Here is a 25,629-nt window from a genome sequence, read left to right as displayed (position 1 = left end):
TATCCACTACACTATTCAATTTTTTTTTTAGAGAGAGAATTGACTGAAAATAATGGAATCAACCCTTGAGAATGTCCTAGCTTGATTGCTCCACCATTAGCTGTCTTTCCTAGTCTTCCTAGTTAGTCTTCTTTCTCCTCAATGTATTTTCTAGTATACTTGCTTCCATATAAGTAGAATTCCTCAATAGAATTCTAGGTCCTTGGATGTTTTTTACCTATGTTCCTGGGGACTAGCGTTCACTTGATGATTCATTCAACACTAGGAGAAGGAGCTTCCTCTCCCTGTATTTTCCTTCCCCAAGGAGATCATCAGTCTAAACTCCATCTCATGATGAGCTTGGAATGTTCTACCATAGGTCTGGCACAAATAGTCCATGTAAACATTTGGGTGATTACCCTAAACTTATGCATCTCATTTTCCTTTGACCACCTTCAATTCTGCCTTGCTCATAGAGCCTGCAAAATAATTCTTGCTTCAGAAATGACTACTAGACTGGAATGCTGGAGGTCACCCAGGACTAGGATCTGAACCCAGACTTTCTTTGCTGGATGCCTTACCTTTGTTCTTCCCTTGTTTACCTCTTTTCTCTTTCTCCCCTGAAGAAGCAACCTCCCACTTTAGTCCCATAAGGCTTCCCACACCCTCTCCCCAGCTGGCAACTCTACAATGGGCTTGGTTGTTCAACAAAGAAAAATCTCAGAATCAGACTCTTGTTTTCTTGGCTGATCAAAGGGGCTGGGGGAAAGCCAACTGAAGATGAATGGCAGCCACCTTCTGAATATAGGAAGGAAAAGTTCGCTCATCCTAGGGCACAAGGAGAGAAGTCTCAGTTCCACCTTGAATCAAGGTCAAACTAAGGTATTATTCTTACTTTCTGTCTTTACTGGGCCAAGCTAGGCTTTCCATAGTTTGGTGGTCACAGGTTTCGATTCTATCCCACCTGGGCTCCTGACTCATTACTGTAAAACACGAATGACTTATAATTGCTCATCTCATCAACATCCCCCAAGAGGGAACTCGGATCACTTAGTCCTGACCACAAGAAGCAGCCTGAAATCAGCCCTAAAAGCCCTTTGTCTGCTTCCTAGCCAGGAGAGTTAAATGCTGACCAAGCCTGAATCTTGCCATGAATGAGAGAGATGAGTGAGGAGTGAGTTCCTGAAGGGCACTCTGCCCACTTGCCAGGGAGTACCCAGTCTATCCAAAGCCACAGAAAGAATAGAGCCAGTCCCTGGCAAGGCTAGCAAGAGGGGTCAATTCAATTTAATTAACATTTATGAAGGCCCTATTCTTTTCTAGGCTGTGTGAGACCTTCCTGCCAAAAGTAAGATGGTCCCTTCCCTTGACATGCTTGCATTTACAGATCAAGATGTTACCTCAAAGGTCATCTCCAAGAACTCCCCCATTTTACAGGTGAAGAAACCAAAGTCTAAGAAGATGAAGTGATTTTGCCTCAGGTCCAGTAGATAAGATCACAAGAGAGATTGGATTCAAGCTGAGTGAGGGTCTCCAACTCTGGAGTCAATATTCTTCCAATGGTCCTTTTTTTTTATATAATAATAAGGTTTGTTCTTCATTTTCAAAAAATCAAGGAGGTGATGACAAGCACAGGAATTGGACTTTTTGAGTGGGGGGGGGGTTACTGTACTAAATCACCAGCCTCACTTTCTCCTCCAGAGCTATCTGGAGCCAGTGGCCAGATCCGAATCAGGACAATTGGAGATGACCCTGGATGTGAGGCAAATCAGGGTTAGGTGACTTGCCCAAGATGACTTTCTTTTATCTATCTGCCATTATACCTCTCACTTCCTCCCCTTTGTAGCTCTCCTTTCTCTAGTTTCTTCCCCCCCCCCATTAGAATGCAGGCTCTTTGAGAGCAGGGATGGTCTTGTTTGTTGTTAGATATAACCCCCCCTTAGTACACAGCTGTACACAGTTAACATAATAAATGTTCTAGGAATCGGCTCATCTAACATACTATCTTCTACTAAGGAGTGCCAAACCATTATTAGGTGATGTGCTCTCAACCTCTCCAAATTATTCTGTACAAATTATTTGTGAACATGCTATTTCTATAATAGAAGATAACCTCCCAGAGGGCAAACTCGATTTTCAATTTATCTTTGAATTCTTAGCATCTAGCATTGTAGGTACTCAATAAAAGCTTGTGGGATTAGGTTGAACTGAACTGATGTTTTTTCTTAATGAGATTACCAGGTTGCTGTTAGCCTTGATTATGGACAGAATAGCTGACATTATATGAGGTAGTAATTGATAGAATCAGGAAACCTTTGGGTTTCTATCAGTTTCCACATGAGTCACTTTATTTCCCTGAGTCTCAGTTTCCTCTTCTGTAAAATGGAGGCATTATAAAAATAGGAGTATCACCTGTAGTAAAATTACATATAACAAAAATCACCTGTAAATGAAGGCATTCCCTAAAGCAAAAACACCTGTAAAATGGGGGCTTATCTGTAGTAAAATTACTTATAATAAAAAAAAGTCATCTGTAAAAACAGAAGTATCACCTGTAGTCTTAATTCTCCAGGGCTGTTGTGAAGCTCATGAAAGCTCATTAGGAAAAAAATTATTCATTTTTTTGTTTGTCTATCACAATCATTTCTCAAAATATACTCCCCCTCCCCCAGTTCTTCCTTAGATTAAAAGAGTGAAAGAAAGAAAACAAAAAAAAATTGAGAAAAACCCACCAACATATCCAGGGATTGTGACATTATATACCATGACTAGATGATGGCAAATAAATTTAAGAACTAACAAAAGTCAGTTATGGGGGGGGGGCTTATTCAGAGTCTTTTCAAGGTCTTTTTCAGGGTACATGAGAAGCTGTCACTAGAGGTGGTGAGCCAGAAAGTTCAGGACCCTGGCCAAGTCTTGCTAAGGAGCAAAGAATTTAGACACATCCCCAGTTTTTGAATTACAAGCACACAAACCTACACTTAGTGGCCAGGAAGCCCACAAAAGAGAGCACATAACTATGTAAGTTTAATGTGAGTTCTCTGCTTTGTATACTGGGGGGTTTTAAAGCAATCCCCAAAACATCTCTGCTGCAGAAGGTCCTGACTTCAAACCCAAGGACCCTTCACTTAGGTGTCTGTGGTAGAGTAAACCCAGAGGAACAGTTTAAGGATGGGACAAGAGGTATTAGTAGGGTCTGGGATGATCTCTGCCAATGGAATATGGGTTTGCTTGATTTTTTTTCCTGAAAAGGAAATTAAGGAGAAAGTTCTTGGATTTAGAATTGGAAGATACTTTAGAGATGTCTGCAGCACTCTTTTCATAGATAAGGAAACTGAGGCTCAGAGAGAGGAAGGGGGTTTGCTGAAGGCTCATAGCTAACCAAAGCAAGGTCAAGGACCCAGATCCTCTGATGTCTCCCAAGACACCATGCTACCTCTTGTCACTGGCACTCCTGAAAATGAAGCTGCAATACCCCTTACCATCTGTTTGACTCTCTAATTTTAAGCCTCATTTTAATAAGAGACTTTGTACAGCTTGGCTTTTATAATTTAAATGGACTTTCAAATTGGGTTTTAACCATATGATCTAACAAAAAAAAATGGGCAAACCTCAGTTTGGAAGGACAAAGAAGAAAATCCCTGAAAGCTGCAATTAAAATTCTCCCTTTTATCCCAAGCCTCTTAAGGCAATTTTCATCAACTTAAAATGCTCTGATTTTTTTTTAATGCTCTGATTTTTCTACCCAGCTTCAAAATGTTGGAAAGGAAAGTCAATGCAACTGGAAGACCAAGAGACTTTGGCACAGGAAGGTGGAAAAATTTCTAGATCCCTGGAAATAATTTCAAGATAATATACCATAACAATAATTGGAAATATCAGGATAATACTTAATAAGAACAGCAATACTAATTTTCAACAGAAATTATAAGATTTCAAAGCATTTATAACAAACCCAGGGAGGTAGATATTGATCATTTAAAAACCAGTTTTATAGAAAATCTCCCTTCCTGTGTCCTTGGATCATCAGATTTGAAATAATATTATCATGAGTTGGTATGGCAGAATGAGTGGTGAACATAGCATTAGAAGACCTGTGTTCAGATTCTCTTTCCCTTAGTATCTGCAATTGTCTTCTCTCCTCTGGGACTGAGTTTGGACATCTCCAAGATAAGAGCGTTTGGTTGGATCACCTCTAAAGTTCCTGCCAACATTAAATCTAGGATCTTCCTTCCTTGGAGTAAGGACTAAGATAAAATAGGAACAACTGAGGGACAGATACCATGGATAAAGGATCAGACCTGGAGTGAGGAAGACCTGAGTTCAAATTCAGCCTCAGACACTCCCTAGCTCTGTATCGAGTCAAGGAAACCAAGAAAAGATCAAGAAGAAGATGGCTCATGGTGTCCAATACCGAGTTGTGGACATAATTCCAGGCTGCTGGAGTATGGACAAAGCCAAGGAGGCAGCAATGAATGATTCTATGAATAGGGAGTGATAACTTGAGGTTTAATAGAAGGCTTGATCTTGGTAGCTGACTGGTGTTGGGGGTATTTTGTCCTTCATTCTCCAAAAAGACCACAATGAGGGGATGCTGTGACAAGCAAGTGGACTGGATGGGGGGGGGGCTTTGGAGTCAACTGAGTCCAGTGGTCAGATACAGATCAGGACAATTGGAGATGGCCCTGAATGAGAGGCAATCAGGGTAAAGTGAATTGCCCAAGGTCACACAGCTAGTGTCAAGTGTCTGAGGCTGGATTCAAACTCCCATCCTCCTGACTTCAAGGCCAGTGCTCTATCTACTGCACCACCTACCTGCCCTGGAAGATGACTGAGTCTCTAGCAAAGAGCAGGGGTCTAGATTTAGGATGCAACTGGGCTTGAACATCAGATATTCAGGTTAGATTTAATATAGGGAATAATGAAAGTCATTGGAACTTCTTAACCTGGAAAGCTATCTATCTATTTATCTATCTATATCTATCAATCTATCTATCTATCTATCTATCTATCTATCTATCTATCTATCTATCTATCATCTATCTACATCTATCTGTCTGTCTATCTCTATATATCTATATCCATATCTATATCTGTCTATTTACCCATATCTATCTGTCTATTTATATATATCTATAATAATATATATGATATACATATATAAATAGGATATACATATATAAATGTTTATATATAATATATATTTATAAAATTTCTCATATAGTATGCTATAGAAGAAAGCAAGATGGGCTTGAAAGATGGGTTTAGATTCCATCACTGCCCCTTGCAATTTCCTGTCATTTGACCTCTCTGAGTGAATATCGGGTTTCTTAACTGAAAATAATAGGAATAATGCCTAAGCTGGTTGAGTTGTTGTGAGGATCAAATGAGAAATGATGGCTTTGCAGATATCAAACTCTACAGAACTGGGTCATCCTAGGGAAATGTGGAGATAAATAGAGCTTGTTAGTGCTTATGGAAACAGCTAGATTTCCAACTGCCGGCTAGAAATACTTATGCTTAAATCCCGACTTAATAAAGTGTTCCAAAAGTCTTTGCGTAGTTGAACACCTTAATAGTTTAAAACTACATTAAGACTTTTGGGAACCTTCTCTACTTCTTAAGTGGATAATCTCCCAGCCTCAGTTTCCCCCTCTGTGAAATGAAGATAACAACTTCCTATCAGTAATGTGGGACAATCAGATGGGTGAAAATGCATAAAGCGCTTTGCAAACTCTTAAAATGCAATATCAATACCAACTATGATGATGATGGTGGCCCTACTGATATATGAAGAGCTTTGGGGGATGGCAGGGATGGCGGGGATGAATTTGGGAGAGTTTAGAATTGGCCAAACGCTTGGATGGAAGAAGTGATGAAGCATAAGCCCCAAATAAAGACTTTGGAGATGGGGAGAAGGAAATCATCCCAAATTAAGCACATTCTCTCTTCAGACATCAGAGGCTCTAGGTTCCAATGTAAGTTACCTCTGGTGCCTAGGCCTTATATAATTTGGAGCAAACCACTTAATCTTACTAAACCTCAGTTTCCTCACCTGAAGATTCAGCAATCCTGTTGTTGTGGGTTCACGATCCTCCTCTGACTAGTATACTACTCATCTCTGAAGTCTCTGGACTCAGTGGACAAAAATATGTGCCCGATACAGTTAGGATGCAAATACAACTAAATAAATAAATAAACAAATAAAAAGGAGAATCAAGGGGGCAGCTAGGTAGTGCAGTGGATAGAGCACTGGTCCTAGAGTCAGGAGGACCTGAGTTCAAATCCAGCCTTGGCTACTTAAAAATGACCTAGCCGTGTGACCTTGGGCAAGTCCCTTAATCCCATTGCCTTGCAAAAACGAACAAAAAAGAAAGGACAGTCAAGGAGTTTACAATCTAACAGGCAGACAATACAAAAATGAAAACCTGCAAAGGGGGAGGGGGAGGTACCCTGCAAGGAAGTGTGGGTAAAGAAGTCAAAGGAATGCAGTTCGATGGGAAATAAAGAGATTGGAATTCTGGGCCCCCTGGGACACCCCATCTCCATGTAAAAGGAGGTTTTGGAGCTCATTGTTCTACCCCCTCCCCTTAGAGGTTTCTAATAAGGTCTGAGTATCACTGGTACCAAAGCTTATTCCATCTTTTGGGATGCTAAAGTTGAAAAGTTATTGAAATTATGAAGCTTCCAATTTGGTTAGAGAATATACTCACTAATATGTGACCCCAGGCAAATCACAAGCTCTCTGTGCCTCTGTTACCTCAGTTGTAAATTGAAGATAAAAATAGCCATAGCATGGATTTGCAGGATGCTTGTAAGGACCAGACGAAATAACGTAGGCAAAACGTTTGACCATCTTTAAAGAAACAGGGCAGCTAGTGGTGCAGGCAATAGAACCTTGGGCCTGGAGTGAGGAGGATCTAAGTTCAAATCCAGCCTCAGACACTAACTAGTTGCATGACCCTGGACAAGTCACTGAACCTTGTTTGCCTCAGTTTCCTCAACTGATATTTGGTCATTTGACAGAAGAAATTGAGTCAAACTGGGTTAAATAATCAGCCAAGTCATACATCTAAAAAGGGTCTAAGACCAAATTTGAACTCAGTTCTCCTTGAATCCAGATCTGGTGCTCTCTCTGATGATACGCAGGATCTGCTTCTTCATGTTTACAGTCTGTTTACTATAGCAGCCTTGAATGGCAGGGATAGACGGTTTATAAGATAATAGATTTAGAGTTGAAAGGGGTCTTGGGGTCATTCAGTCTGGTGATGTCAAACTCAAACAGAAACGAAGGGGCCAAAAACACTGAACATCAGGATCCCTATAGGCTGCCTATTGACTTAGCAAACCACATATGGCTATTAATCTATTAACACATTAGAATCAGAGAGGAATTCCATTTTCAATTGTGTGGGCCCCACTTGGGAGTGTTTTGGCCTGTATGAGTCTTTGACATTTCTGCTCTAGTCCAACCCTTCCATTTTACAGATGAAGAAGCTGAGACCTGGAAAAAGTGATTTGGCCGGGATGATCTCTTGAGGACGTTGGGCATCTTCTAAGGGCAGTCCACTTCTCTTCTCACTAAACCAGGCTGCCTCTACTGGAAGATAGTGACTGTGACTGGGAGGGGGGTGCTGGGGGGCGGGCCAGTGGGTAAGTTCTGCACTGATAGAAAGCAATTCTTGCTTTTCTCTGCTGCTTCCTTAAAGACTCCCCAGACTGAGCGATGCACTTTACTATCTCTGACCCCATTTCACCATATTTGACTATATTCTCTCTTTTGTCTCTCAGATAAAGCCGGAAATGTCTAGAGACCCCAAGAACAATGGCAGCCTTGTAGTCACGGACCCAAAGGCCAGCGGACCACCCTCCTCCAAGGGATGGTGGGAGCCGGCCAAAGTGGGAGTCCCAGATGCTTCCTTTGGACAATGGCTAGGCAGCCGGCGAGTACCCAGGTCCCAGGTTCTCCACCAGGGGGTGGTGACCTTCCAGGCCAAGGGCTTTGCCTGGAAAGACAGCTGGGACCCAGGAAAATTCCTTAGGATAACTTCCTCCCTGGGACCTTGCAACTGGGCCAGGAAAGGGAAAAAAAGACCTTCCCAGCCGCTTTTCCTTCCTGGATAAATAGCAGCCTGAGAAAGAGAGAGACAAGGACACAGAGACAGACAGCCTGGGACGGAGCGGCGGAGACTAAGACAGAAAGTAGAAGACAAACACACACACACACACACACACACACACACAGAGAGAGAGAGAGAGAGAGAGAGAGAGAGAGAGAGAGAGACAGAGAGAGACGAGAGACAGTCAGAAACAGAGACAGAAACAGCAGGAGACAAAGAGACAGAGTAAGATGGAGAGTAAGGGAGACAGAGAGAGACTGATAGACAGACAGAGACAGGGACTAAGACAGACACAGAGCAGGAAACCGAGAGTAGAAGACACACAGGGAGCAGGGGGAGAGAGAGAGAGAGACAGAGACAGAGACAGAGACAGAGACAGGGGAATGCTTGTTCCCTGCCGGCTGCGCGATGGAATGGAGAGCCGAATAAGAATTCAGCTTCAGATTGCTCCCCCTGCTCCCTGTGTGACCTTGAGCCAGTCACTTTACCGAGGCAGGGCAGTCCAATGTGAAAACTGCGGGGTCAGACTAGACGCCCTCCAAGGTGCCTTTCCGTCCTGCAGCTGTGATGCTAGCCCTCTTAGTCAAGGGCACGCCCTCCCCATTTTCCGTGGGGCACCAACTTTCCCAGTCCCTTCCCCAGCGTTTCGTAGTAATGAATGCCCAGAGCTGTGCTGGAGCCGTCCTTGGGAAGGAATGTCTCTTTAGGGCCCCCCAAAGGAAGCAAGAGCCAGCGCCTTTCTGGCCCAGTTAGGTCTGAGTTTGGGGTGCCGGGGCTAGAAGGGCCCAAGCCATGCACTTGGGGCCTCTGGAGGAAGAGGCGAGAGCCCGAAGAGGAACAGATCGATCGGAGGAGGACGTCGGGGCCTCGGTTTCTCCTAGAACCTCGAGAGCCCCCCCCCCCCGGCTGTCCCTCGGGAGGGCAGTGCAGCCCCCGAGGCCCTCCTTGGGGACCGCGGCTCCCAGAAAAGAAGCGGAGGCCCGGGGAGAGCCCGGCAAGTGTCCCGAGTGGAGTCCGACGCGGGCTCTGCGACAGAGCGGCCCGAGCTGTGGCTCCGTGCCTCAGTTTCCCCATCCGGAGGATTGAGGCTCAGAAGGAGGCGGCCGGACCCCACTTGGACTGCCCCCCCCCCGCCCCAGCCAAGGCAGCAGCAGCAGCTCCGGCCGAATCTGGGGGAGGGCGGGTTGGAGGAGGAAAGTGGGGGCCAGCGAAGGAGGGGGGCGGCAGGGGCCCGCGGGGGCAAGTGGGGGGAGTAAGAAAGGATAGTGGGGGGCCCCGCGGGAGCTGGGAAGTGGGGGGTCCTCGGGGCGGAGGCGGAAAGTGGGGGCTCGTGTAGGGGGAGCAAAGTAGGCAGGATAGTGGGGGGATCCCGCGGGAGCCGGGAAGAAAGTGGGGGGCTGGCGAGGGGAGGCGCGGGCCGGGGCGGGGCCGGGGCGGGGCGGGGGCCGGGTTGGGGCGGGGGCCGGGGCCGGGTTGGGGCAGGGGCCGGGGCCGGGGCCGGGTTGGGGCGGGGGCCGGGGCCGGGGCCGGGTTGGGGCGGGGGCGGGGCCGCGCCGGCCCCTGGGGTGCGGCGGGGCGGGGCCGGGGCGCGGGCGGGGCCGGGGGCGGGCCGGGGCGGGGCCGGGGGCGCGGCGGCGGCAGGTGCGGGGGGCGGCGGCGCGGGCCGGCGGGCCGGGAGGGAGGCCCGGGGAGGCAGCCCCGCGCGCTGACTGGCCGAGCGGCGGGGGGCGGGGCGGGCGCCCGGGGCCCAGGAGCCCGCACTCTCGGGCGCCCCAGCTCCGGGCGGCGCGAACATGGCGGCGGGGCCGGGGGCCCGGGCCAGCGAGGCGGGCGGCGCGCGGCGGCCGGAGCCGCGCGGCCGGGACTAGGGCGCCGGCGCCCCCGCAGCCATGGCCCGCTGGATCCCCACCAAGAGGCAGAAGTACGGCGTCGGTGAGTGGGGGGCGCGGCGGGGCTCGGGGCGGGGGGCGCGGCGGGCGGCGGCGGCGGCCGCCCCCGGGACCCTCGGACCCCCCCCAGCCTTTTCGGTTTCCGAGGCAGGAAAGTCAGCCAGGGGCTGGGCGGGGGCCGGAGGAGCCCGGGGCAGAACTCGAACCTGGAGCCCGGGCCTCGGGCGGGCGGGGCGGACTCCCCTCCTCCAGGGCCCCGAAGTTGCTCTCACCTGTTGGGCGGGAGCCGCGCCGCCCCCCTGCCGGCGCCTGGCGCCTCTGAAGCGGGGTCGTGTGTCCCAGCCTTCGGGGCAACGTTTAATCCGCCTGGAAACTGAGCCTCGGGGCGGGGGGGGGGGGGGGCTGGCCCACCTCGCACTCTGAGTCTCGCCAACGCCTCCACTCAAACCCACCCCCACCCGCAAGGAGACCGGGCGCAGTAAACATAGTGTTCCAAATAGAGGGGGGGGCTTGGGGTGCAGCCGCAGGAGAGCAGGGCTCTGAAGGGGCTTTAGACGGGAGCTTGGGAACCCGAGGGAGGCAGCAAGGGGGCATGGGCCGTGGGAGCCCCGGGCCGGCCGCCCGAGTCCTGCTCCGGAGTCAGCCTTGCCCATCCCATCCAGGGACACCTCTGAGCCCATATGGTTATCTCGCACTCCTGTGTACCAAGGGTGCGGATCCCCAGTGCCCTCTGGCCTCTGACTTCATCACTGGCTCTCCCTCTGCAGGCGCAGGTGGCCGTGGATCTGTAAAGAAAAAGCAGTGGAGGATTTCATACTTTTGTTGTTGCTTAGATCCTGGCCACTTACTGGAAATCTCCTCTCCCCTTCCCCGCTGAACAAAGAAAAAAGAGTCAGACCAGACCTCCTCATACCTTCCGGCTCATACTTAGCAGTTTCATTCTGTGGAGAGGATCTGAGCTTCTATCTCCAAGCTGGGGGCATCTAGTCCAGCCCCTTGTTTGTATTATGTATTTGTTTGTTTGTTGATTTTTAGGCTTTTTATTTATTTATTTTTAGGGGTTTTTTTCAAGGCAAATGGGGTGAAGTGGCTGGCCCAAGGCCACACAGCTAAGTCATTATTAAGTGTCTGAGGTCAAATTTGAACTCAGGTCCTTCTGATTCCAGGGCCAGTGCTCTATCCACTGCACCACCCAGCTGCCCCTACCAACCCCTTTATTTTATTTCATTTTTTTTTAGGTTTTTTTCCCCAAGGCAAATGGGGTGAAGTGGCTTGCCCAAGGCCACACAGCTAGGTCATTATTAAGTGTCTGAGACCGAATTTGAACCCAGGTACTCCTGACTCCAGAGCCGGTGCTTTATCCACTACGCCACCTAGCTGCCCCCCTTTATTTTAAAGATAAAGAAATTAAGGCTCTGGGAAGAGACACTTGCCCCAGGTTTTAGTCATTGCATTCATCCAACCCCCCCCCCCCCCCCCCCGTCTTTTGTTATTCTGTTTTTTCAGTTCATTGCCCCATTTGGGGTTTTCTTGCTAAAGATAGTAGAATGGTTTGCCTTTTTTTTCCCCCTCCAATCCCTTTTTTCAGATGAGGAAACTGAGACAAACAAGATTAAGTGACTTGTCCAGGATCTCACAGAGAGTGCATGTATGAGGTCACTGTCCACCTAGATTGCTTTTTTCAACCATAATATCTAACGCACTCTTTGTATTCCACCCTTCGTTTTGTATCCATTCCCACAAGACTTCATGAGTTTCTCATATTAGGAGGTTGATAGGATCATAGATTTAGTAGTTGATTGAGGGAATTACAGAGAGAGGTGAGGGAAAATGAGGCACAACAAGGGTCCATGATTCATCAAGAGTCAGACATACATAGCAGTAGTTGTATTAGATAAGAGCTGAGCCCGGATTTTCCAGACTCCAGTCGAGCATGCTGGCCACTACAATGAGATATTTTTGATGGGGCAAGCGTCTTTTGGCGATCATTTGCTTTCCATGGGTTTTTTTTTCCCCTTTGCTACCACAAAAAAATACTATTATAAATTTTTTGGTGTATGGAAAACCTTTGCTGCCATTTGTGACCTCCTTGCTAATAGGATCATAGGGTCAAAGAGTATGACCCATTTTAGTAACTATTTCCTCTTAATTTCAAATTGTTTTCCAGATCAGTTGGAATGACTCAGCTTTGCCATAGATCAGTTCACCCCTTGGTTTCTCACATGTACTTTTGTCAGTATTGAACTCATTGGCCAACACTGACTATCCCCTTTATTTGGTTCCCTTCATCTGAGGCTTCTGAGCATCATATGAACACCCTAAAAAACTTCAGTTATCCTCATTTCCGTTTCTTGTATTAATTTCTTGGAGCATTTAAAAAATGATTGTTGCCAGCTTTCAGTTCCTTTGAAAACTCCTCCCGTCTTGTATTTAGAAGTATCTAGAAGCACAGAAGTCACAGAATTCAATCCTCTCCTTTGACGGAAGTGAGAAATAGAAATGACAAGGTTAAGTCAGGTCCAAGGTGGGATTTGAACCCAGGTTTTCCTTACTCCAAGTCTAGAAATAGATAGCTTGATGATTCAGGGGATAGAGTGCCGAATTTAAAGTTAGGAAGGCCAGTACAAATCCTGCCTCAGACACTAGCTGAGTTCCCTTGGGCAAGTCACTTAGCCTCTGTCAATCTCAGTTTCCTCTACTGTAAAATGAGTATCATAATAGCACCTACCTCAAAGAATTGTTGTAAGGATTAAATGAGATATTTGTTAAAAAAAATACTTAGTACAGTATTCTCTTACATGGTAGGTGTGAAGGTACTTATTCCCTTTAAATATTTAAATGGTGATGCTGAAGATGATGATGATGATGATGATGATGAAGCTTTCTTCTCCAGTGGGGAATGGATTTATTCTTTTTTTTTTTTGGTTTTTTCAGAGCAGTGGGGTTAAGTGACTTGCCCAAGGTCACACAGCTAGGTAATAACTGTATCTGAGGCCGAATTTGAACTCAGGTCTCCTGACTCCAAGACTGGTGCTCTATCCACTGCCCCAACTAGCTGACCCTCTAGATGGATTTATTCTTAGCTATAAATTATTGTGCAAACTTCTCAGCTTGGAAGAAAAATAGGGTGGTGCAATGTGTATTACTAGAGTCAGATTTTTTTGAGGGGTAAGAGTTTAGGGAAATTTTAGAAAGTATCTGCTTCAGGGTCATACAATTAGTCCTGCAGTTAAACATTCCCAGCAATTCTTTAATGTAAACACAGTGTGTGTGTGCGTGTATGTGTTTAAGAATTTATTATTTCCTCTTCTGTCCATACATCTCCTCTAAGTTTACTTGGTAACTGCTCATTTTACTTATGAAAGAAAAAAGTCTTTCCTCTCGAAGCCTATGCTTACTTCCAATGGAAGGACTAAAAAGCCAAGCTTCTACTTTGGTGAGCCCAATTAGGTTACTCTTATTCTCAGATTCCTCATCTCCAAAAATGAGGGGATCAGACTCGATCCCCTTGAGGTTCTTTTTCTGTTTAAAATCTCTGATCTTCCCATCATAGATAGAGTGTTGAATCTGGAGTCTCCAAGACCTGAGTTTCATTCCAGTCTCAGGACCCTTCCTAGCTGTGTGACCCTGGGCAAGTCACTCAACCTCCCAACATCAGTATCCTCATCTGTAAAATGAGTATAACAACAGCCCTTCTTAGGGTTATTGTGAGGATCAAATGAGATAGCGCGCATACACACACACACACACACACACACACGCTTTGCAAGCTTATAGCTCTCTTATTATCACTATTAATGAAATAATTAAAGTCCAAAAGCATGTATTTTGCAGCAGGCTCTATCCTCAAAGAAACTCCCCGTCCTCAGAAAATCAACATTCTGTGTCCACATAACATATGTACAGAGAAGTTTAAATATCTATAAACACACCTATGCATACATGCACATATTATATGTGTATCACAAAGATTGTATGATATGTAGATATGTGCATATATGTGGGTATGTATTGATAGGCTCATTATGTGTGTATGATGTGTGTATATATGTGCATATATCTAGGTATGTATTGATAGGCTCATTACGTGTGTATGTATTTTATCTGCATACAACACATAGAGAAGTTCAAACACCTTCACACACACTTATATGTGTAGATGCATCTACCATAGGTGCACCCTAATGATTTAATATATCCATATGCATGCATACATATTATATATGCATATATTCTGTGTGCATGTAATGGATGCAAGGGGAAGTCCAGATTTTACATAGATTCATCTGTGTTGCATACACTATATTTGCATGATAAAGATCGACCATATCTATATCCACATGTACATGTATGTTATGTGTGTCTACAAATACACACACACACAGCAACTCTGGGGCTGCTGCTTACCGCTTCTTGCTGAGGAGGAGTCAGGAAAGACTTCCCAGCCTTGGAAATATCTCTCGATTTGAAGAGGGGGAGATCAGAAGGAAGAACAAGCCAGGAAATCTGTACCATAGTTAGGGGAAAGGGCACCAGCAGGAAGGGCTTCTTGGAGAAGAGGGCCTTTGAACAGAGTTTTGGAAGGAAGCAGGGAATTCCAAGAGGCAGAGGTGAAGGGGGAGAACATTCTAGACATAGTTTGTATAAAAATATGGAAGCAGGAGATGGATATTTTCTTCCACAGGGTCATAGCCAACACAGCAATTTGACTGGAACTTGAAATACAGGTGAGAGAGAGATTTGAAATCTCTCTAGAAAGGTAGTTTGGAATTTGATTAGAAAAATACTCTTTTCCCCTTTGCTTTTCTACCAGTATCTAGGAGGACAGCAAATACTTGTTCTCTTCCATTCAATGCAAGTATCTTGTGCCTGCTGGGCATTGCACTAAGACCACCCCCCAGTAGAAAAATCAAGATGTGACCTATGTCCTCAAAGAATCTAAAAGGCAAGGATTGAATTCTGTGACCTCTGTGCCTCCTTCTACTTCTAAATACAAGACGGGAGGAGTTTTCAAAGGAATTGAAAGCTAGCAACAATTTTTTTTAAATGCTCCAAGAAATTAATAGATGAAATGTAAATGAGGATAACGGAGGTTTTTTATGGTTTGTGTCAATGAATCAGCACCAGAGCCATTCTTTTCTTTATTGCACAAGTGAATGTTTACTATTTTTTGTCTCTATTCTTTAATGAATTATTATATTTATTTTAAAAAATGAAAATGAGCTTGGAAATAGATTATGAAAGGCTTAAAGGGACTAGAAGAGATCTGGGAGAGATGAGGGATCTAGCTAAGTGCATTTTAAAAATACCAACAACAAACAATATAATAGAGGAAACTGTCTCCTGGAGAGGAAGTCACTTGCCTGAAAAAATAGCTGAGTCAGGATTTGAACCCAGGTCAAGTGCTCATAGATTTAGAAGGGATAATCCATCTCTTTCCCACTTCATTTAAACAGAGGAAATAGCTACTTAAATGAATTCTTCAGTGTCCCATAGGCAGGTAAATGGTTGAGCAGGGGCTTGAATTCAGATCTTTTGTCTCTTTTTTGGCTTCAGTAAGAGCATCTTCTACTAGTACTGCTGAAGAGTTAGGAAAAATTGACCCGGACTCATTTCCTACTTTTGACTTTGGGAAGTGACTTAATCACTGAACCCTCTGGTACAGTTTGGAGCAGGAAGACCTGAGGTCAAATTCCGCCTCAGACACTTGTGGTTCCATCATCAGTGAAATGATTGGGCTTCATGGATAATTTGGTCTTCCAGCCCCCTCCAACAGTGGAATTTTGAGATATTTCATAAAATATGCTGTTCAATTCAGTTAAATACAACCAAAAACTTTTTAAGGAACCTACTGGGTGCTCAGTTTGAGGAGACCCAGATAACAAGGAAGCAATCCCTGTCCTCTAAGAATTTAACCTGTAGCCAGGTGCCGTTCTAAGTTCTGAAGATACGGAGACAGAAAAGACCTTATATTCGACTGAGGAAAAACTAGAAAATTGATATCGAAGGTGATATTTTCAACATGTGAGTGGGAGAATTGATGATAAATTCAAATTCTTTCTTTTCCTCTTAATCCAGTTACTTTTCATAAGTCATTTTATTTTTCTTTGCCTCCATTTCCCCCTGTGTAAATAGAAGCGAGTGACCTCTATTTCTTCTCCAGTGCCTTCCAGATCTAAATTTGTGATCCTACTGAAGCATTCTGTCCCCAAGCTCACATGGAAGTCAGCACATATAAAGGGAGATATTGATTTGGTTTGGAAGAACAACTTATGTATCTGTAATAATATTTTCTTACTTTGGAGAACAACTTGGAGAAATACTAGAAAAGTGAATTGAAAAATATATACAATACAGTGTTTTCCATAGTCAGAGGGTGATAGAGAGATTTGAAAATGTTTGCTTCTCTCCAGGTTGTAACCCATTCATCTGTCATACTCCCACTGGTGAAGTCTGCCTTAGTATTATGGAATTATTTTTTAGTCATTTCCAGTTTGTTCAATCCTTTCTTGGCCAAGATACTAGAATGGTTTATCATTTGCTTCTCTAAGTCATTTTATAGATGAGGGAACTGAGACAAACATGTTTAAAGACTCACCCAGGATCATCCAACTAATAAGTCTCTGAGGTCAGATTTGAACTTGGATCTTCCTTATCTACTAAGTGCTCTTATCTACTAAGCTATCTGATCTATGCTACTTGCAGAAAATGCCAATTGTTAGGAAATATTTTCTTCCATCAAGTTATAAATTTGCCCATTTCTGATATACATGCTTTGCTCCTGGTTCTGACAATTAGCAATTTCTTTTAGGTTTTTGCAAGGGTTAAGTGGCTTGCCCAAGGTCACACAGCTAGGTAATTATTAAGTGTCTGAGACCGGATTTGAACCCAGGTACTCTTGACTCCAAGGCCGGTGCTTTATCCACTATGCCACCTAGCCGCCCCAATTAGAAGCAATTTAATCCTTCCTTCACATGACAGTCCTTCAAACATTTGAAGGCAGCAATCATCTACCCCATCCACATCCCAAATCTCTTCCAAATTAAACATTACCAGTTCCTTCAACCAATCCTCAGATGGCATGGGCTTGGACCTTCCCCCTCCTGGGTTGCCTATCTCTAATACCCTACAGCTTCTCAGAGTCCTCCTACTTTTGTGGTGTCCAATGCTGAACACCTTACTCCAGACATTGTCTGATCAGGACATAGTATGGTGAAACGGGTTCCTTTATTCCTAGAAATTAGTTACCTTACCAGAGTCAAATATATTATTGCAACTAGAGAGGAAGTTCAAAGATGAGGCAGAATGATTAAATAAATGGAAGAATTAGTAGAATACTGGCTGATACTGAGAGATGGAATGTGAGAGCTTGAGTAATATACCCAGAGATACAGACAGATTAATATGAAGATAGAATCACATGCCAACATCTTTCATAGACGATGGAGATAGAGATGAATCCTAGGAAGTTGTTCTTGCAAACCAAATCAATATCTCCCTTTATGTGTGGTGACTTCCATGTGAGCCTGAGCACAACTTCAAAGGATATGTTGGACAGAATGGTTCAGTAGGATCATAAATTTAGATCTGGAAGGTACTGGAGAAGAAATAGAGGCCACTACTGGCTGATACTGAGAGATGGAATGTGAGAGCTTGAGTAATATACCCAGAGATACAGACAGATTAATATGAAGATAGAATCACATGCCAACATCTTTCATAGACGATGGAGATAGAGATGAATCCTAGGAAGTTGTTCTTGCAAACCAAATCAATATCTCCCTTTATGTGTGGTGACTTCCATGTGAGCCTGAGCACAACTTCAAAGGATATGTTGGACAGAATGGTTCAGTAGGATCATAAATTTAGATCTGGAAGGCACTGGAGAAGAAATAGAGGCCACTCCCATCTATTTACACAGGGGGAAATTGAGGCAAAGAAAAGTGAAATGACTTATGAAAGGCAACAGGATTAAGAAGAAAAGAAAGAATTTGAATTTACCATCAATTCTCCCACTCACATGTTGAAAATATCACCTTCGAGGGGGCGGCTAGGTGGCACAGTGGATAAAGCACTGGCCCTGGAGTCAGGGTTCAAATCCGGTCTCAGACACTTAATAATTAACTACCTGTGTGGCCTTGGGCAAGCCACTTAACCCCATTGCCTTGGAAAAAAAAGAAAAAAAAAAGAAAAGAAAATATCACTTTCAAGAGAGACATAGAAATGGATAGAAATGTTGCATTAAAAAAAATCACTCAGAATGAAGTTGACTGTATCTTCAGAAACAGGAAACAATGTGTGTGACTCACTTCGAAGTCAGATATCTGTGCACAGTCCATTCCCTAGCCTGGAGCAAAGGTCAGAGTCGATGGCAGATTGTATGAGAAGGTACTGCAGGTTGTAAAAACAGATCCATGCTAGCATATTCTAGTGAGCTGTCCATCCTGACCTATTGGAAATATGGATAAAGGTAAAGATATTGACTTGGGTTATCACTGATAAAAGTTTAACCACTCTAAAGGAAGCACCATTGTTCTCTCTGACCAAAAAAGAGAAAACCCAACATGGGTAACAATGGTTTTAGATCAGTGATGTCAAACTCAAATAGAAAGGGAAGCCGCAAGCTGCTAAGGCATACATGAGGAACACTTTGAGCCTCTTAGAAAAAACATGTTAATATTATCTGTGTTCTATTGTATTTTGGGCAGCTAAGTGGTGCAGTGCCAGACCTGGAGTCAGCAAGACATCTTCCCAAGTTAAAATCCAATCTCAGACACTTACTATGTGACTAGACAAGTCACTTAACTCAGTTTCCCTATCTGTAAAATGAACTGAAGAAGGAAATAGAAAATCACTCCTATCTTTGCCAGGAAAACACCAATGGGGCCACTGAAGAGTCAGACACAACTGAACAACAATTATATTATTTTCATTTACTTTGTTAAACATGTCTCATTGTATTTTAATATGATTCAGCTGAACTTCAAGTGTTATGGGTTTGGACACCTCTGCTTAAGACTACAGGTGGATAACAAAAGATTTAGAGCATTAATAACTCAGCAAACAGTCAAAAAAATAAGAGCAATGCCAGGTCACTAAGTCGAAAATTTAGTCATCTCATTCAAGGAGGTCATATAGAAGAAATTAGGACAACAAATAGTAAGACAGTGGAACAGTGTTTTTATGTATCTGTAATAATATTATTTTCTTACTTTGGAGAACAACTTAAGCAGTCACACTTGTACTCCAGCTCAGTCTTCAGTATATCATATAAGGTCAAAATGGCATTTAAGATGTCAACAAGAATGGATGAAACCAGGTAAACTTTAACAAATTCATGTTTAATTACATTCATCCATTTTTACTATGCCTCCAATATTTTTAACTAATTTATTTTCTTATTTTATCTGCATGCTTTTTTTTTAGGTTTTTGCAAGGCAAATGGGGTTAAGTGGCTTACCCAAGGCCACACAGATAGGTAATTAAGTGTCTGAGACCGGATTTGAACCCAGGTACTCCTGACTCCAGGGCTGGCACTTTATCCACTATGCCACCTAGCCGCCCCTATCGGCATGCTTTTTTGAAAAATTTGAGTTCCAGGTTTTCTCTCCCTTCCACCCCTTCCCCACCCTCTGAGAAGGCAAATAATATAATATCCAATAGACATGTAAAAACATGCAAAACATTTCAGCATTGACTTTATTTTTTAAAAAAGGAAAAAGAAATTATATGTTAATGTGTCTATGGTTCATCAGTTCTTTCCCTGTAAGTAGTCAGCCTTTTTTTTTTCATCATGAGTCCTTTGGAGTTGTCTTGGATATTGGTCAGAGTACTCTTTCACAGTTGATCATCATTACCACTTTGCTGGTACTGTATACAATGAACCATCAGTCCTTCTCACTTCATGTTGCATCAGTTCAGTAAGGTCTTGTCATGTTTTTCTGAAGCCACTATCCTGATCTTCCCCATCACTGTTGTAGTTTTTAATAGTCAATTTTTTTGTTGTTTGCTCATTTTCAGTCTATTTCTTGACTTTGAACTTTATGTTAAAATTGCTCTCTGCTCGTCTTGGGGTGGGGAGGCACTGTCCCAAGCTTCAGGCTTTTTTAGGTTTCTATTTTGGGGGCTAGTTCTGAGGATCTTTAAGTTTTCAGAACTTTCAAGATGCTGTGTTCCTGGGAGAGGTGTGGTCATTGCTTTCCTGCTCTATTCTCTAGACTTTACCCAGGAAGGGCCCCTGTTTCCCTGAAGCCACAAGAACTGTTGCTCCTCCTGACCCTGGAACTGTGACCTGGTCCCTGTTCCCTTGTGAACAATCACAAGCACTCCTCTTCACCCTGGAACTGGAACCAAAAACTGTTTTTGGTAAATAGGGCCAGCAAAGGGTTCCCCCTTCAATTTCTTTCTGATCTGACTTACTGTTTTTGGACTGAAAACCTCTGAAGCTGGTGCTGCTGCCGCCACTGTCAAAACTGCCTTACTGACCCACTGCTGGTACTGCTGCCACCCTCTAGCCTGCCTCCCACTGTGGTATTATAGACCTCTCCCACTAACCTGTTAAATGATCTTGGGCGGGAAAAATGTCTCACTCTGACCTTGTGTTTACTCTAATGCACAAAAATTTGCTCTGACATATTAGTTTAAAATTGTTTAGAAGGAAATGTTGGGAGAATTCAGGTGGGTTTGCTATCTATTCTTCAACATCTCGACTCCCAATTTCTGAGGCTATGATTTTAAAGATAATCAGGGATCATTTTCTATCAATAATTACCAATTTTATATCAGTTCTTTCTCAGATCTATAAAATCATCATAAGAATGATTTATGCACATATCAAGGGGTATGCTTGGCAAACACATAAGATGAAAGCATAATTTTTGACAGTGGAACTCTTAGTTGTAGAGTTACTTAGTTGACTGGGAAAAGAGAAAGACTATTCCTTTTGATGGTCTTTCGGATATATTTGACTCATGAACTCTATAAACACATAGAAATGTGAATTGTTACTAATTTTGTCATCCTATCAATGATTTGGTACATTTTGGTGATGTCTTTACTGTGTAATCTGAAGTGAATCACTTCACCTTTATGAACCTCGGTTCCCTTATCTGTAAAATCAGGATTAAAAATACCTGTATGAGGGATCCACAAAAGTGATATGATGTGTATGATGCTCTCTACAAATTTTCAAGGCCTCTATATAGCTGGACCAGTGAATACAGTATTAGTCTTGCAGTCAGGAAGGTTTGAGTTCAAATCACTTACGATTTAGTAGACAGTAAAAATGGGTATAATAATAATAATGATAAAAATAATAATAATAATAATAATAATAGGGTTTACCTCTCAGGATGATCAAATGAGATAATATTTGTAAAAAACCCAGGACCAAGCTCGTAGTAGGCATCACATAAATGATTATTTCCTTCCCTTTGCTCCCTGCATCATATCTCTTACCTTTTCTTATTATAATAAGAGACAAGATGATGTAGTCCATAGAGAACTGGCCTTGGAGTCAGTTCAAACCTTGCCTCCATTATATACATGCTCTTAGCTCTTTAATTCATTTAACTCCTTGATGTTTCCCAGGCTGTAATGGTGGAGGAGGTGCAGCAGTGCATTGGCAGAAGGAGTTCCTATACCATGAGTCCAGTATTTTAAAATCATCATTGTCTTCCATTTTGGAACCTCTTGGGCAATGACTGCAATGCCCAACATACAACTCACATCATACTAGAAGAATGACTGTCATTTTCCAAAGTTCAGTCCAAAGGACTTTTGTTGACTGTTTTTGGGGAGGCAGAAAGGCAGACCAGAAAGGGAAATCAGTGTTGTGCTAATTGTTCATTTATTATTTTCAGAGTAATGTACAGGCCGTGTCCCCTTGTATCCTTGGCTCTTCTCCAGGCCTCATGCTATTGTCAGGATAGTTGGCACCAGTTCCCAAATCCAGGGACAAAAGCTGGTTTTGTCTTTCCCCAGAGCCCCGTGCCATCCCAGTGTTTTCACGGTCCTCTTGTTCAGATGCCCTCCTGTTATTCCCACTTTTCTACGAGCACTGTTTTTATGGTCTTTCCACATTGGATTAAACTTCTTGCTTAGACACAATTGTAAATGTCCATTCTGGCTGTTTTCTTCAGTCTTTGGATGCCTTAAACAAGTCTTTGATCCTTTAAAACTCTTATAACAGGGAGGAAACTTAAGATGAAAATTAGTTCAGTCTTGAAAATAGCTTTTCTCAGCCAAGGTAAATAAGGATATGTACCAGAAGACTGGAAGAACATAGATACTCTTGAAGGATACATGAGGTAAGGGCATGGGATCACAGAACCACAGTCTGGAGTCAAGTACTCTACCTCCCTCATTTTTACGAGTTGAGAAATGGAGACCAGAGAAAGGAAGTTTCTTGTTCAGAGCTACCCCAGTCAGATTCAGCAGAACTGGGAGTCAAACTCAGATCCTCTTTCTTCAGGTCCAGTGGTCCCTTCTCTGGGCTCCTGTGTTTTGTTCCATGGATGAGATGAGACTGAAGATCTCAGCTTTAGAGATCAAAAGGAGCTTAGTAGCCCTTTTGTTCAGCCATATTATTATGTAGAAATTTGAAATGTGGCCTGGAAAGGGATTCAGACTTTTCTGTGCTCTTTTCAGGTAATAAGTAGTGGAGCCAAGTGCTCTTGCTACTCCAAATATAGGCTTCTTTTAGTTCCTTCAGGCTGACTACTAATGTAATGATCATAGAATGAATTGTCAATTCTTTGTACTTTTTCTAAGCCTGAAATGATGTGAGTCATCTGTCCTCTGTCTTTATTTTCAAAGTCTGTTCTCCTTTTTTTTTCTTAAAAAAATTGTTGTAAACTAGAAAATCATTGACACAAACATTTCCATATGAAAGACCTGAAAAGAGTCTTTGAAACAATGAATTCTACGACTTTTAGCTTGAAATATATATGAATCATTTCTATATCTATATAGATATAGATATATGCAATGGAATATGGCAGTACCAACATTTTTCTAGCTTTCTTAATCTTCTGAATTTCGACTCATTTTTAAATAAATGTTTCAATGATACTTTTTTCTTTCAGCATCACTAATTCCTAACCCTCCTACTTCTCTCCCAATTCTCCTTAATTAAACAAAATCTTATAGAAAATAAATATGAGTAAGAGAAGGGGGTATAATTAACTACCTACCTACCTATCTTTCTATTTATACATACATACATACCAGACATATACCATGTGAATAGAATGAAACCTTCAAAGGAAGATACTTACCCTGAAGGAAGGGAAGAAAGACCTATCATAAGAGGTAGGATTTGGACTGAGTCTTGAGACAGGACATAAAAGCAAGGAGGAAGAACATTCCAGTCTTGGGGGTGGGGGGGCAGGACAAAGGTAAAGATTCAGGACCCAGCAATAAGGAAGCCTGTGAAACTGGATTGTTGATTATCTGAAACAAGAGAAGAGTGTAGAACATCTGGAAAGGTAGAAGGAGGCTCAGTTGTGAAGGACTTGAAGACCAAACAGAAGATTTTGATGACATCAGGGCATCCTGGAGTCCACTGAAGAGGAAGGGACAAGGTAATGCCTGAACCTTGGGAAGATCACTGTGATAGCTGAGTGGAGGACAGACTAGAGGGAAAGCCAGAAGCCTATTACAATAGGCCATCCCTGAGATGAAGAAGGCCTCTATCAGGCTGAGGGCAGTGTTGGGGTGGGGGTGGGGAGTAGTTGAGAGATGTTTTGAAGGTCAAAATAAATAGGACTTGGCAACAGATTGGATGTGGGTGGGGAGTGAGAGTGAGGAGTCAGTTGGGACTATGAGCCTGAAGGACCTTGGACTGGGAATTGGAAAGCTGGAAGAGAAAGAGGATTGGGGAGGAAAAGAGAAGGAATTCTGTTTTGGACAGTTTTGGTGTGTACAAAGTGGAACCTTAGAGTTGATTTTCGTTATATCTCTCTTGTTAATGATTTGGAGCATTTTTCCTTATCCATGTTGATGGTTTGTTTTCCTTCCTTTGAGAGTTGCCCATTCCTATCTTTTGACCTTGAAGCTACTTTTCCTGCCTTGATGTTTATATTATCATGGGATTTTAGGTCTGGATGGGACTCAAGGAATTACCTAGTCTACTTCCTCATTTTGTTTTGTTGTCTTTTCAACTGTGTGTCTGTGTGTCTTTCTTTATGTGATGCCCAGGAGGACAAGTACTTTTCTCCTAATCTCACAGAAAATGTTCAATGTCTTTTGAGGACATCTAAATACACCTAAAACTCTGTCCCCCCCCCCCCTTTTTATAGAGTCTTTCTGGGAAGGTATTATGGGAGAAACAAACTGGACCTGGAGAGTTGTGGCTTCTCTTACTGAACCACTTGCTTTGTTAGTGGCTCTAGTCTTTAAGGTCTGGCAACCTATAGGACTGAGTCTTCTGTTCTCAGAACATTATTGATTTCTAAAATGAGAATGTTGTCATTTTGACCACAAGTCATCATGAAGATAAATGGCATTTTCAGGGATGCTGGGAGACCCTTTGCTGAGTTTGGAGGCAGGGGACATTATATAGTGACAACTAGACTATCAAAGAATCCTACATTTTACAACTGAAAGAGGGACACTGAGAGTCCATCTAGTCTTTTACAAAGAAGGAAACTGAGTGTGCATCTCAGTATTGTAATCACTAGTCTTGGCTTACTTCCAGTCAAGGGAATAGGATCTTCTAAACAAAAATTATATGATAGATGATTCCTGATTATTACTCTCTTTTAAAGAATTTTTTTTATCAAGTTTACATATTCTTATATATATATATATATAATTGTACCTGTTGTCTTCCTTCCAATGGATTGTAAGATCTTCAGTCTGGGAAGCATATGGGACATCATTTTTTTTTCCAAGATATTCATTAGGTAGGGGGTGCGGCTAGGTGGTGCAGTGGATAGAGCACTGGCCCTGGAGTCAGGAGTAGGAGTATCTGAGTTCAAATATGGCCTCAGACACTTAATAATTACCTAGCTTTGTGGCCTTGGGCAAGCCACTTAACCCCATGGCCTTGCAAAAACCTAAAAAAAAACCCAAACAAGATATTCATTAGGTAGTTTCCCCCCATTAGATTGAGACCTGCTTGAGAATTTGGTTAATCTCCTAGCAATTAGCCTAGTGTAGGTCTTTAATAAATGATTGGTGACTGACTGACCCTGAGAAGATCACAGCTCAGGAGAGAGGCTAGGGATGGCTATAGGGATGTGGGAATCATCTTGGCAGAGATGATCATGGGGTTCATGGAGTCAATGAGATAGCTCATTGAAACAGAAGAGCAGAAATAGGGAAGCATGCACAGGACAGACCAATGTAATTTTCCTTTTATGGATGTCTTTGCTAATTTGATAGGAGTAGAATAGAATTTCAACATTGTTTAATCATTGGGATTTGGACCCCTTCTTCACCTCTTCCCCAGTACCAGTTCTTTTCTTTCTAGAATCTTCCCACTGATTATTATTGCCTTTCTTTTTCTCTTTGGAAGGCTTCCTCTCCCCTCCCCTTGCCTGGTAGTGATTGGTGATTGATTTGAATAAATATCAATCAGTAGAGACATGAATAATTCATATGATATGAAAATACTTTATATCTTACTTAGAAATGTA

At 43.1% G+C, this 25,629-nt stretch overlaps 1 protein-coding gene across 1 annotated transcript in view; it reads left to right on the top strand.

Annotated features, from left to right (window-relative positions):
* Positions 1-9,942: 9,942 nt before the first annotated feature.
* Positions 9,943-25,629, top strand: part of DOCK5 (dedicator of cytokinesis 5) — a 244,156-nt gene continuing 228,469 nt past the window's right edge. The window contains exon 1 of the mRNA XM_074195275.1: positions 9,943-10,031. Coding sequence (XP_074051376.1) covers positions 9,989-10,031 — 43 coding nt within the window. The 5' untranslated portion in view covers positions 9,943-9,988. The remainder of the gene's footprint in view (positions 10,032-25,629) is intronic.

This window comes from Macrotis lagotis, chromosome 1 (genome assembly GCF_037893015.1).
Source record: "Macrotis lagotis isolate mMagLag1 chromosome 1, bilby.v1.9.chrom.fasta, whole genome shotgun sequence".
Taxonomy (NCBI): Eukaryota; Metazoa; Chordata; class Mammalia; order Peramelemorphia; family Peramelidae; genus Macrotis; species Macrotis lagotis.
This window is presented reverse-complemented; position numbering and strand designations above follow the sequence as displayed.